General features: G+C 35.4%; 1 protein-coding gene across 1 annotated transcript in view; it reads left to right on the top strand.

Moving 5' to 3' along the window:
• kif4 (kinesin family member 4) overlaps positions 1-15,198 on the top strand; it is a 251,636-nt gene that overhangs the window by 177,518 nt on the left and 58,920 nt on the right. The window contains exons 17-20 of the mRNA XM_016480146.1: positions 2,079-2,192; positions 5,099-5,254; positions 6,190-6,287; positions 9,462-9,591. Coding sequence (XP_016335632.1) covers positions 2,079-2,192; positions 5,099-5,254; positions 6,190-6,287; positions 9,462-9,591 — 498 coding nt within the window. The remainder of the gene's footprint in view (positions 1-2,078; positions 2,193-5,098; positions 5,255-6,189; positions 6,288-9,461; positions 9,592-15,198) is intronic.

Here is a 15,198-nt window from a genome sequence, read left to right as displayed (position 1 = left end):
GTGGTAAATATACGGCCCTCAGACAGAACAGGCAGGTTGTCGATGAGTGACAGAGCAGAATAAGGATGGAGCAAAGTATGGATGTGCTGTCCTTGAAGGACGTTCAACTCGGTTTTGTTTATATTTTGCTTAGCCTATAATTTTAAATGACAGATGTCGTATTTATTTATTTTTCTCTGCGACGCTTTTCCTACTGTGTTAACAGAAAAATGTCAAACGAACTTAGTATTTTGACAAGACGAAAAAAAAAATAGCTAATAAGCTATTTTTGTACAACCTACATTATTTTATTTCTCTCTGCGACACTTTTTTGCTATTGTGTTGTCAATGTTAAACGAATTGTATCCTGACAAGACGAATACAAATAAGAAATACAATTTTTGTACAACATTTTTATTGTCTCTGACACGTTTTTCCTACTGTGTTGCATAAAATATTAAACGTCTTAAGATAATTAATATAAATTCAAGTCAAAGTTAATAAATTCAAGACTCTTGACAAGCCTGTATAGCGGGAGCGGGTGGGTGCGGAATAGAACCTTGCGGGAGCGGGACTAAAAAAACAGTCCCGCGCAGACCTCTTCCCTGGAGTAGGTGCAGAAGGTCCTTAGCCTGGAACACGCAGACAAAGGTACCTTGGAGTGAAGGTTTGCTCGCCGGAGCTTAACCTTGTTGCAGATGTCTGTGTGTCTTCTGCCTCTCTGGGCTAGAGACTCAGAACTTGGTCGATCCGCTTTGTCTCTCTAGGATGGAGACTCAGGACGTGCTGCATCTGTTGTTGTCTCGCTGAATGAAGACTCTGAATGAAGTCTGAACGTAGATTATCTCTTTCTTCGCAGGCTAGAGGCTCAGAATGTGGTCGTATCTGTTGCTGCCTTGAAGCTGAAGACTCAGGACTTGGTATCTGTTATTGCCTCTTCCCTCACGGGCCAGAGTTTCAGAACGTTGGTGATCTGTTGCAGTCCTTTCCTTGACAGGACTCAGATTCAGAACGGAGGTTGATCTGCTATTGTCTCACCCTTGCAGGCAGGAGACTCAGAACGGGTTGTTTCTGTTGCTGTCTTCCTGGTAACAGGACTCAGACTCAGAACAATGTATCTGTTAACGTCTTTTCCATTGCAGTACTCCGACTCAGAACTTGCTCTGTTAGTGTTTTTTCCCTGACAGGACTGAGACTCAGAATAGCATGTCTGTTAACGTCTTTTCCATTGCAGTACTCAGACTCAGAACGAGTGTATCTGTTACAGTCCCTTCCTTGACAGGATTGAGACTCAGAACCGGTTGTTTCTGTTAGTGTCTCTCCCTTTCGGGACTCAGACTCAGAACGGTGTATCTTTTAACGTCTTTTGGGACGTTATCTCTTTCTGCATTTTGACCAATGAGAAGTCCTGTCCTTCCCGGGCTTTGTACCAAAGGTCGTCGTCTTGCCCTCTGGCGTTGGACAGTTTTGCTTATGTTAGTCCACCAAGATCCAATCAAAATGTAGCAAACCTTTGTCCCCACTACTGTGGTCAGAGAGTGGCCCTGCCATAAACTGGGCCCTGGAATGTGCTGTCCACTACATGTGTGTGTGTTATGTGTATTGTAAGTGTGGAGGCATTTGGAGCCTGTTGCTGAGTGTGAACGACTTCTCATTGGAATGTGTTTGAAGTCAGATGGGGAGACTAGAACGGGGTTCTGTCTAGTATCTTCTGGATGGTGGGGTAAACCTTTGGAAGTTTAGCATCCATTTACATGTAATTTATATGCAAATGTAAAAAGGCTAAAAGGGTCTCTAAGAAATTAAGCTCAAACGATCATCAGTGATCCTATGCAGACGCTACACCATTGTGTTCAAGAAATCAACAAATATGTCTGTGATTTGCTATGTTGCACAATGGTGTGAAAATGTGTTGCAAATAGAAACCTTTGATGCTGTCCAGAACGCAAACACAAATGCACACTGGATTTCTTTCCAAATCTGTTTAGCCAATATGATATTAATACAGTTTCAACTGAGGGTGCTTTTGGGGTATCCTCGTCACATCCTTGCAGTGTTCCCCTATAAAGTATGGTGTAATCTTAAATGTGCATCAACAGGCTGCTGCTGCTAACAAGCGTCTGAAAGATGCTCTACAGAAGAGGAGTGAAGTTGCAGAGAAACGCAAAGAAGTCCAGAACCGTGGAGCAGAGGGTGTCAGCAGTAGAATCAAGGTACCTTACTTAGAAAAAGTTTGGTTTGTTGTCCTGCTTATTTGTCATTTATTTTCTGATTTATGTTTATTTATTTATTAATTAATTGGTTTACCAGCTAAGGATGCATAGTATATTGATACCATATTGGTTATTGGTTTGATACTATATTTTTTAATTTTAATTAGATGTATTTTTTTTTTCATTAACATTATTAACACTGTTACATGTAATCTTACAGCAAATCTAAAAATGGATATCCTTTCTTTAATTGTAACATTTAAAATATTTAGATATGTTGTCTGTTTTACATTGGTTTACATTTCATTTATTTAGCAAATCCTTGTATCCAAAGCAACTTACAAATGAGGAACCATAAGCAATTTGTGTCAGAGCCAACAGTTCATAGTATAGAATGCCAGAATAGCAGATGTATGCAAATGCAGAAAAGTACGTTTTTGTATTTGTATTTATTAATCTATTTATATGTTAAGATAAAACTATAGAATTAATCCGTTATCTGCCATAAAAGATTGAGTCAAAATCTGCTAAGTCCCCCCACTTATTTATAACAGATCTGCTTTTTCATAGGTTTAAATAAAAAACCAAAACCAGTCCTTTAATGGTTAAAAATTAACTTGACTTTCAAAAGTGAATAAATTTGTGACAAATGAATGCAACATTTTTGACAAGCCTAACATGTCATAGCGTCTTAAGTGACTTCAACATGCTGTCTGTCAGAGACCTTAACACATGCGAGTATAAATTTGTTCTTCACTCGCTGAAATTGACCTATTGGTAAGCCCCTCCCCTCGAACGCAGATGAGCCAATGGCAGTCGAATATCAGTTGCACGGGGAGCGGAACTCGGACATCTTTAGGTTTCAGCGCCATAGAGAAACATTGGAAGATCCGAAGCTCACATCGGTTTGATGGTGTTTATGCTACAAAAATGGAAAAACTATGTGCCTAGGGTACTTGTAACACTAATTCCAGTTATCCTGAGAGGATAGGCAATGAAATGTATTTTATTCCATTTCCTAAATCCAACAAACGGAGCAAAATGTCCCTAAGTATTCAACCCCAATCACAATGAAGACAAAAACGTTCATTTTCTGGTTGTCATACTCTCATTAAGTTATACTTTTCATCTGCTCAAGCAGAACGTTAGTGTCATCTTGTGCTTCAGCAAGGTATCTCTGGCTAAAACTAGCTAACGGTGAAGTTAGTGAGTCCATGCTAACTTACAAACCTAAATAGCGAACTGTTCTCACGTCATATAACGTTACCGTGCAGTGAAAGTCAAAAACACATAAACGAAGGTCTATATTAGGCCTTGTCCACACGAACGTGGTTATTTTTAAAACTTTTCCTACGTGGTTAGGCCGTTCGTCCACACGCAAACGCAGCACCAGTTCACTGAAACCGAACATTTTTCAAAACGCCTGCCAGGGTGAAGATTTTCAAAAACTCCGGTTGCAGTGTTACCGTGTAGACAACGAAACCGGAGTTTTTGGCTTGTGACGTCGGCGACTGCACTGTTATCTCCGCCTACTGGAGACTTTTTCAGGCTTCTGATTGGCCAACATGGCTTTACGGTTGAGATTATATCGCCACCTCTTGGTGTGGCATGCTCTCGACAGTGCTTCATAGCATGCGTTTGCGTTTTCATGTGGACGGAGATTTTTTTAAAAACAGAAGAAGGAAAAACTCAGTTTATAATATACCCGTGTATGTGTGGACATGGCCTTAGAGTGCCTCTCCATATTATTCTGGTTAAATGTAAATTAATTTAATCTTACTCTGCGGTATATGAACGGTGTTGATCCTGCATTTTGTCAGTGCGATCGTGACGACCGTAACATAATTCTCCCGTTTGCATTGTGATCTGCATTTTTACATATTTATTTTAATATCTTTTATATATCCCTCCATGGCATATTTAAGTCCCACTTGAAGGTCCATCTGTGTCCCAAATTGATCAGAAACACCTCGGAAAAAGGTTTTCACTGACAGCTGTCATTTTAAGACAATGAGCAACTCCAGTTGTCTGTCCGAGTGAGCAACAGTAACTAAGGGGGGCGGGGCTTAGCGATAGGTCAATTGAATAGTAATGTCAGGGACTGAGTAAAATACTTTGAACAGCAAGCTAAAGAACGCCAATCCAATTGGAAAACTTTACCGTGTTAGTGAACATCTTTCAACGTATTGGTTCCTGATGGAAACAGAAAGTTGTACATTATATTTTGACAGATTTAATTTTTTTTTATGCAGAAACTACTCATTCTGATTCAGACATTGCTGGTGTAATTTTGGCAGTAGATGAACTGTTAAATGAGTGATGTTGATATGTCCATGTAGTCCAATTTGACTCTCATATGCTTGTAATATATATTACTGTACTTGAAAGGTGATTTTTGTAGTTTGATCTTCAGTTGTTTTATGATTAAGGCAAGTATTGAAGTTTGATAAAATGTTTAATTTTTCCAATAAAAGATGATAAAATTTTACACAAGTTGTTACATTTAATTGCCCCATAGTAGATTTGGAGTCAAATACAAGTAAATCCCTGCTGCAAGCTCTTATACAGGGTTCTTGTTTATACTTGAGAATTGCTGATCTTGACTTTTGACCTTTTAGTTTGTGATGTTATTGTCAGCTCAACTCAGGTAATTATGGTAGTTGTGATGTGATTTAGATTTCATTGTACCTTAATTATACCCTCTAATTTTAGCTTGTGCTCAACAAAACATTTCTACTAGGCAGTTTACCTGGTGGGAAAAAAATCATGGCACCATTTTTAAAGAGCTTTCTATGTTGAGAGCAAGTTCATGTTGTGAACTTGAGAAAACAAGACAAAAATATAAATGTATATGCATTTGCATCTTAGAATAAATGTTGCAATTGTTGTCATTTTGATTGGTTAAGAATTGGTTGCTGAATGAAGTAGAAGTGCTTGTGAGCACAGAAGAGGCCCGCCGGCATCTACAGGACCTGCTGGAGGACAGGAAGATGCTAGCAGAGGAGATTTCTCAGCTTCGGCAGCAGATGGAGGCAGGAGAGAGACCTGTAGCCAAAGTTCGGGTAAGGTTGGCACACGTTCAATATGGAATACTAGCAAACTGCTTACTGCATTTGTGTGATTGTGTCACAGTGCTTGTAAGGCAGACCCATAAGACAAAACCCACAAGATCTTCAGAACAAAAATGAAGTACTTCACATGACTGGCAGTTTTAATCCAATGGCAGTTTTTATCCATTCTTGTCTGTCAAGCACACATATTTGAGGAGGGGATACTAATAAAATGACAACAATATATAATATTGTCTCTTAGAAATGCACATTTGAGGGTACTGAGTTTGAGTTGAGATGAAGATCATTAATGACAGTTACAGTTAGTGTTAGTAGTACTACAGTAAATCCATAGTGGCAATGTTTGGATTGAAAATCTTTCTGATTGGATCGTTCACAACACTGTTTTTCCTTTTTGCATCTGGTTTTAAATTTGTATAAATCACTGATACATCTGTGGATTGTATTGAGCGCTTCTCATTGGATCTCGTAACGCTGTTTATGGTGTAGTGTAATGGTCTAAAATGGTCTGCATGCAAGCACACCTGCTCCAAGATTGTGCTGCTCTGTCTGTTTGGCTGAGATGATAAATGCAACCATATAAGGACACAGAGCCCTGCTTAAATTAAACCACTCAATTTATATGGAGTACATCATGATGTTTTAATGCATTTCCCAATGTTTGAAAATGTTGATTGCTTAGACTTTCAATGGATGTACAAAAAAAAAAGAGAATATTAAAACAGATGAACAGAAGTCTTATGGGTTTGAAACTGCATAATGTTGAGTAAATGAGTTAATACTCAAACTGTCTATTATTCTCTTTGACAGCCTTTTCTTCCTTTTAATTATACTGACCCTTTTGTTGACCCTGATTGAATTCCTTAGTCACTAATCAATGGCAATTTAATGCATTTGAATTGTATTTTTGGTGTTTTCTTTCTCAGCGTCGTACACTGACAATTTCAGAGTTGGAAGGCCAGGGTGAGCTGGAGGCCTCTATCAGCAAGCAAGTGGAGAGTCTAGAGACAGAGATGGGGCTCAGGTCAGTCATACTACAACTGAACCACAGTGAATGAATCACACCACTTTTAGACTGAATCTACATGAAGTGATGACAATGAATGCAAATGGGGGCTGTCAAGCCCCGGAAAGGACAAACAAAAAGTACATAAAAGTCTATAATTCAATTTTTGTCTGTTCCTCTTGTAAACTAGTGAATGGCTTCAGAAGATTTGGAATATAGTGCAAAAGTTGACCGAGGTTCTCGAATTCAAACTTTGAACTTGAGGTTCAAACTTTCTCTTATCACTTTATTTATATAATCGCTCTGGTTGAGCGAGGCAGAATTATTACCATGAAGACTCTTGAAATGTTGCACCTTACAATTCATACACTGTGTTAATTTCATTGACAAATCATTTTTTACTTTTTTTTTCACAGATGAAAAGACTAATTAAAAACTATGGCAAAAAATCTATTATACTTTGTCAACAAACAAAAACAATACAAAAATGTTAGGGTGGGAGTATTTATGAAGACATCCAATCAGAACTGATGTCCTGCATTGTAGGGAGGTTAGATGTGCACATTTGAATTGTAGCGTACTGATTGACCTGGGGGTATAATTTTGCATACATTTGCTGCATGTCTCCTTAAACAAAACTAAAAATCTGAAGAAAGAGATGAATAGACACATGAATGCATTTGAAAAAGTGTGATTATGCGAAAGAACTGAATTTGGCACAGTTTTCTGAGTGCACACAGAAAGCAACCTCTCGGATAGCGTACGAGTACTGAATTGAGTTCTTTAGTGTCTCATTGCACTTGAATGGACAAATACACAGACCTTGTCTGTTTTGGCGAGTATTCACATAAACACAGTGTCTTAAGTGAATGTAAACACAGCTGGGGGAATATTGTATTAATCTAAATTGAATTTCTACAAATAAATACATTTCTGCTTGAAATAATGAAGAACGTTGATGCAAGTTGTTATAATGAACACATACTGTATAACCACTGATCTTTTATTGAAAAGAAGACCATGTTGTTATTTTTTTTTTATTTTTTTTTTTTTTTTTTTTTTTTTATTTTTTTTTTATTTTTTTTTTTAGATAAAGATATGTATTGCATGTTCAAACCTTAATATCATTCATATTAACAGGTTAATATTTGTTTTCTCCAGGAGCATATGAGTTTGGAAATATTAGGGAAATAATGCATTTCAATTTAACTAAACCCATTAGATTTTTAGTCTACTAAATCTACTGTAGATTTAGTCAACTAAAGTCTTATATTTAGCTGTCTAAAACTAGAATAAAACTAAAACAATTCGGATGACTAAAAAAATGACTAAAACTAAATGGCATTTTAACCAGAAGACTGACTAAATCAAAATTGGTAACACTTTAGTTTTGGGACCAATTCTCACTATTATGCATATTATAGTATGCATGTTGCTAGCATATTGGCTGTTTATTGGTATTTATAAAGCACAGGTTAATACCTTATTCTGCTTGACCATATTTTAGAATCCTTAACCCTACCCAATATCTAAATTTAACAACTACCTTACTAACTATTAATAAGCAGCAGTTTAGGAGTTTGAGGCAAAAGTCCTAGTTAATGGTTAGTTAGTTCATAGTGAGAATTGGTCCCCAAACTAAAGTGTGACCTCAGTTTGCTGTCAAAATTAACACTGTATATGGATTTAATTAGTGGTCACCCGATGTGTATTTTTTTGGTGGCCGATGGCCAAAGTTGACATAGGCTTGTATGAAATCACACTGTTTATTTCAAAGATGGTAAGTAACATGCATAACAGTTTTGCAATGTAATTTATATTTATTTTAAATTATATTTACTAAAATAGACAATATTTTGAGCTTGATTAAAAAATAATCAATAAAATAATAAAACTGTAAAATAGATTCATACTTTACATTGCAACTTTTTGATTCTGTAATTATATTACAGTATTGTTCTCAAATCTAAAAATTGTTGAAAAACACCAGGTAAACAATCCAACAATACACTCTGTAATCTGGTAAATCTGTGTGCACTGGATATCATTTTCTCAAAGACCAGGTAAGATTAATTTTATGTACAGGACACAGTAAATACGACATGAATATGACAGTGATAAACTGGTTATAGCCATAGTCTGAAATCAAGGATTTAAAGTTGATCGCATCCAGGAACAGTCAAACTCGCAGGTCTGCATCCAATTCACACGGCTACTCCTGAAGAAAACATCTATTAACCTCTTAATATGAATTATATTAAGGTTGTATTTATGTTTAAAAATAAAATATAGACAGTTTGCAGTACAGATGTTGCCTTACAACAAGACGACATGTTGCCGTCATGATGGATTATAATAAATGATAACAGTATTATGTCTTATGAGGCAGCAGCAGAAAGGTAGGAAGCTGCATGCGTGGCTTTATTCCGTGCTGCTGTCTCCACCGGTCTCAAAACTCAGAGAAATTGAAATTCAATTTGAATAGGATTTCAAACCACTTATGAATATTGCTCGAAACGGATTTGTAAAAATCTAAATATGATCAGAATTCAATCGGATTTGCACAAAAATCGGATTTGGGCTGACAGTCTGAACAAGGCTTTTGACATAACATTGTGTATGTCCATTCAAGTGTGATGAGACACCAAATAACTCAATTCAGTACTCGTACGCTGCTAAATTAAAATGCATATCTGCAGAAAATATATTTTTTTTTTTTTTTTAGCATGTTAATTTTTAAAAAATCTTGTGTAATTTTAACTGCTGTATTTTTGTTTTTGCTTGGTTATGTAACTCTTGTATTATCCCAACTCCGTTTTTGCCATGAAGATAGCCTTAGATTCTGACATGGCAATAAAAATTACTACTACTACTGCATATCTGATGAATATTGACAGTAAATTAAAGTATTAGTGTTTCAGTCTACAAATCAGCCACAATGCAGAAAAAAGCACACAGCAAAGAAGGGGTTAAACTCAAAATAATAATAATAATAATAATAATGGTTTGTGCAAAAATAGACATGCCCTCACACTGATGGTCAAACGATATTTTGACAAGGCTGAAAAGATCTGAAATTATTATTATATATATATTTTTTTCAAAGCGCTTCAGTTTTAAAAGGGGTTTGTAGACTTTTTTTATCAACTGTAAATTAAAAACAAACAAACATATTTCTCTAAACTCTTTCAGGAGTGCTCAGATAGCTGATCTGCAACAGAAGGTCCTGGATGCGGATAATGATGGACGGATAAAGCAGCGCTGGGATTCTATCACAACCATCGTAGAGGCCAAGAGCGCCCTGAAGATTCTCATGGCTGAGGTAAAGGCAAAACATTGTAACATATAAGGATTATTATTAGTAGTAGTATTTTCTTCATAGACATAAGCCAGCCTGGATGTTTTTCAAGTTGAAAAGAGTATAACCTGGTTATTTAAGTGGTTTAAGCAGTTTTTTTAAATTTGCTGTTTACACATACAAAAATTAACCAGTCTTCACCAAAATACCATCATAACTACTGTAACATCATACAACTTAAATAGATTACAATGTGATCTACTCTTCAAATAGTCTAAAGAGTTTCCCACAGAATTTTGTGAGACAGTGGGGGTGAACTTTAATCTGTTTAGGGTTTGAAAATTTTGAGAGATCCATCCCCATTTCAGTGACCAAATTGAACAGTAAAAAGTCTTTGCATTGTCTTGTACCTGGACTTTCAACACCAGTGTGTTGCTGTGACCCGTTTCATCAAACTGTTAGTGAAGATTAAAGATGGGCTTTATTGTAAAAATCTCATCATTAGACAGTTCAGTTGTCGCATTTGCATTCAATTGTCTCACATTTAAATTGTATCATCCACATGGGCCATTGGTGCTTGGACCCTGATCAGGGTTTCCGCAGGTCCTTAAATAGTCTTGAAAATGTAAATTTAGTTGTATCAAATTTAAGCCTGTAAACGGTTATTTGTTTGATGTCAGGATTTTCCCATGCGTATTAAAAAGTTACATTCATATACATTACAGTAGCATACATCAGATGAACATGATAATCATGGCATGCTCAACATATGTATTACAAATGACAAAGTGCTCATTCTGAAATCTTAATAAAGATTTATGCTTTGTATACACTTATTCCTTAATTCGCCTTGTACAGTTATTCACTGTTTATGTAATTGTGTTAGAGTTTTTATTGGTAGAGCAGGTTAACTTCAAATGTTTCAACAATGATTTCGTTAACAGCATGCATTTTGAAGCAGGTAATGATTTAAACATTGGTTAAATAATTCAACATATACATAACATTTTACTCCTATGGAAACGGTAATGCTAAAACTGAGATAGATGTTGCTCAATCAGGAGATTAAAAAATGTTTTCTGAGTGCACATGTACAGAAAGTGGCTGTCACAGCATGCGAGTACTAAACTAAGTTCTCATTCACACACAAGTTTACTTTAAAAACACACAAGTTACAAAAACAGTTGGTTATGTCTGTGAAGGTAAACAGCTGGGAAATAAATTGCATGTTTATTTTAGATCTGTGTGGCAGCAGCAGTTTACAGTAAATAAATCAATACATCCACTGCGCGCCATGGCATTAGAGCTGGTACACCGTTGTCGCTTGCGAAATCAAAATGACGGCGCCGTGGGTGGAAACGTACAGATTAAGGGGCGGTAAGATTATAATGAGATCCCTTTGCAACGTCACTAGGGGAGCGAAATCGACCGGGGACCTGATTATAGCAATTAAAACCTGGAAAAGTCAGATTTTCATGATATGTCACCTTTAAAGGCAATGAAAACACATATAGTGAAAGTAACCATGTAGACTATGCTACAAAGAATAGAGTAGATAGAATCATATTACATTCTAACATTGCAATCTAAAATATATATATACTGTGTATGTATATATATATATATATATATATATATATATATAGCTGCAAGCAGCAATTACCGGGGTTCAAGCACTTTAACCCTCTGGGGTCTGAGGGTGTTTTGGGGTCCTGAAGAAGTTTTGGCATGCCCTGACATTTGTTTTTTTCAGTATCTTAAAAAAATATGAATGACTAAAGTCTGATAACACTGTATTCAGCACAAACTGGGCTACAATGATATGTGAGCAGCATGAAAGTACATGTTTGTGTTTTTGAGAAAACAATGTTTATGCGTGGTTAGTGAAAAAATATTTTTTAAGTCACTGAAATAAAGCCATAAAACACATACAGAATATTTGTTCACAAGACTTTTGAGAACTGGATGTGGTAGATGAGTTTTTGCTACAAAATGATGTGAAAATTATCATTTTCACTCGTTCACAGAAAACAATATATGGATTTAACATTTGTAAAACATGTTTTGTGATAGAATGCCCTTATGCGAGGGAGTGACAATGGCCATGGATATTTAGTGATTCACACCTGAGAGACAAAGGGTCTCCCATAATGGGCCATCAATATGAATGTGACTGAGGCAGGAAAGAAAGAGTGTGAGGAGAGTAAAATAATGTGGGTTTTTGATTATTATTTGTATTTTATTTACAACACCGTATAATAAAAATATACACAGTGTAGGTCAAGGACACATGATTGAACATACTGATCTGAACACTGAGACATGAACAGTAACACACCTTTGTGCCAAACATTCATAGACTCTAATATCATAGTGTTAACACTACTTTTATATCTTGTGGTTTTATATGTTATAAAACATTAAACACATCCTGTCGTTGTGAGACATTTAGACAATGAAATTACACATATTTCAAAATGTTTCACTTGATTTCATACATGTAGTCAGGAATTATAGTTTGAGAAAAACTAGTCTAACTAGTAAAATGTGTACAAGTTATGTCACAATAACACAATAACAACAGATGCAAGTAATCTTAGGTTACTCATCAGAATGATATTCTCCACTGGATCCAACTGCGTGACGCATCACGTTGTGTTCTTCTTCTGAGGTAAATTCTGGGTTATTCCTCTCAGCGCGTCGTCTTCCAGAAACAAAAAGTAGCCGGGATGAACTTGTTTGTTTACGCGGAGGTGATGTGGGAGTTTACATGAGCGTGTGTCTCACGTGGATGTTTAGAATTTGAAAAGCGCGATCGGCTCGTGGGCGTGACCGCATTAGAGATAATAAGTTGAGACGGGAAAAACTGGACATCGCGTTGGTTTCTTATGGATTACTTTAACAGGGGATATTTGTTTTGGACGTGACTTACTTGATTTAAAAGTAGACATTTCAAGCTTTCTATACATATATTTATCATGTCTTTGAGGCAAGTATTCACGGAGATTCAGGTTGTTTTATTTACGTGTCTGTGAAGAGAGGTGACAGAGACCGAGACGGCACAGAGTGCACCCTGTTTATTTTCTTTATTTTACAAAAGCACATGGTTTTGTTGTTATGACTATACACAAATAAAAGTAGACCCTTTGCTGTTTCAAATGATACCTTATTCTTATCTGTACGATCAAATATTGAGTATTTTTAGTTCTTTTCGTGGTCAAGAAAATACGAGACAGACCACGCCAGTGCGGGATTCGACCCAGGGGGTTAAGGCCTTTACAGTGCTATGCTTTAGGGTCTAGGCCAACCTGAAATGTGTGGCTGACACTAAAACACATCCATGATGGAGAATAATGGTTAAACTATTTTATAAACTATTTTAATAATGGTTAAACTATATTAATACTCAATAAGCATGCTTACACACACACACACACACACACACACACACACACATGCACACACATTTTGCTGCAGATATAGATATTTCAAATAAATGATAGGTAACAAAATACTTGCTGCAAGTCTTCTCTTTTTAACAATTTATACATAATTTTCAGGTTTATCTGTAATCACAGTGTGGCAAAATTGTCAAAACCGATATATATCTGGTGATAAACTTTTTATATATAGTGGTAACTCTATATATAGTGGTAAACTTTGACTGAATGTGATTTTAAATGTTTTAACAGTGATTTTGTAATTTCTAATTATGATTCCAAAAGCAAAACCTATGAAAAGTACTGTTTTAGTGAGTTGAATGAGCCTAACAGTAGTTATCTGCTGCCATCTAATGGTTATAATTGCAATTTCATGGTAATTCTGATAGAAATATAGTTTTCAACCTTTATTTTTATTTTTTTTATTTTTTTTCGAACTATTAAAAATACAAAAGGAAAAAAAACACATAATAAATATACAAATAAGTACCAATAAACAAAAACAAATCAACAAATACAATTTTTTTTTAACATATATTCAACCTGTTCGAAATAAAAAAAGGGTAGGTAGAAGCCCTAGGCTTATTAAATCCTACCCTCAGTAATTACCAATACCAAATCACAATCAGCCATAATAAATCAGACATACCATTTTGAATAATACAGAAATACTACTCCAAATTACGTCCTACTTTATCTATCTATTAAGATAAAGAAAACAAACAGAAACAAAATCAAGCAGCATTAACAACAACGTTAAAATTCTCTCTCTCACCCCCCACTTCTGTATTTATCAAAAATAAATCTCTTATACGTTCTTTTAAATTGCAACATATTAACACTTTCTTTGATATATCCGTTTAATCTATTCCACGATATCACCCCACAAATCGAAATACACATACTTTTGAGTTTTGTCCGTGCATTTTGCTGTCTCATATTTAAAGCCCCTCTCAGATTATAACACCCCTGTCTATCTGTGAATAATTGTTGTATATTTCTAAGTAGCTGTTTATTTTTTGCTTTATAAACTATTTGTGCCGTTTTAAATTCTACCAGATCATTAAACTTTAAAGTATGAGATTTTAAAAACAATAAATTGGTATGCTCATAATATCCTACTTTATTTACTATCCTAATTGCTCTTTTTTGTATTGTACTTAGTGTTTGTAGGGTGGTTTTGTAGCTGTTGCCCCATACTTCAACACAATAATTTAAATATGGCAATACAAGTTAACTATACAGAATATAAAGTGCTTTCTCATTCAATACATGCCTTGCTTTTGCAATTACTCCAATACTCCGTGCTACTTTTGGTCTCACATGTTTAATGTGGGGTTTCCAACATATTTTGTAATCAAGAATCACCCCTAGAAATTTATTTTCATATACTCTTTCTATTTCAACATTATTAATCATTACTTTTACTTGTGTATCAGTTTTGCGGTTTCCAAACTGCATAAATTTAGTTTTATCCAAATTTATCGATAATTTATCCTTCACTGGTATCGGATCGGAATCGGTATCGGCCAATACCAAACCCTAGGTATCGGAATCGGTATCGGAAGCAAAAAAGGCGGATCTGAGCATCCCTAACAATTTTTCCAATGTTTTAGAGAACTGAGAGAGTAGAGACAGTGGCCTATAATTAGTAAATTGATTTCTTTCTCCAGCTTTGTATAATGGAATGACTTTGGCAATTTTTAAAAGACAAATTACAAATATAAGTTAACGGTTTAAAACTTGCCCCAATGATTTCTTTGATTAAAGCCATATCAATGTCGTTCCAGTCTGTGGACTTTTTATTCTTCCATTTGCTAACAATTTCAATAATCTCCTTTTCGTCAGTTGGTTTCAAATACATATAATTTGGATTATTGTCTAAAAAATCCATAGCCTTCACCTCTCCTATTACTGTCTGTTGATTTTCAATTCCCTCTGCTAATCTTGGTCCGACACTTACGTAAAAGTTATTAAACCCATTAACCACATCATTCATGTTGCTTACAGTCCCCTCATTATCTATAAAATACTGAGGATATTCTATGCTTCTTGATCCATTCCTGATAATATTATTTAAAGGGGTCATATGATGCTGCTAAAAAGAACATTATTTTGTGTATTTGGTGTAATGAAATGTGTTTATGTGGTTTAAAGTAAAAAAAAAAAAAAACATTATTTTCCACATACT

The sequence above is a fragment of the Sinocyclocheilus anshuiensis genome, unplaced genomic scaffold (genome assembly GCF_001515605.1).
Source record: "Sinocyclocheilus anshuiensis isolate Anshui unplaced genomic scaffold, SAMN03320099.WGS_v1.1 scaffold133, whole genome shotgun sequence".
Lineage (NCBI taxonomy): Eukaryota > Metazoa > Chordata > Actinopteri > Cypriniformes > Cyprinidae > Sinocyclocheilus > Sinocyclocheilus anshuiensis.
This window is presented reverse-complemented; position numbering and strand designations above follow the sequence as displayed.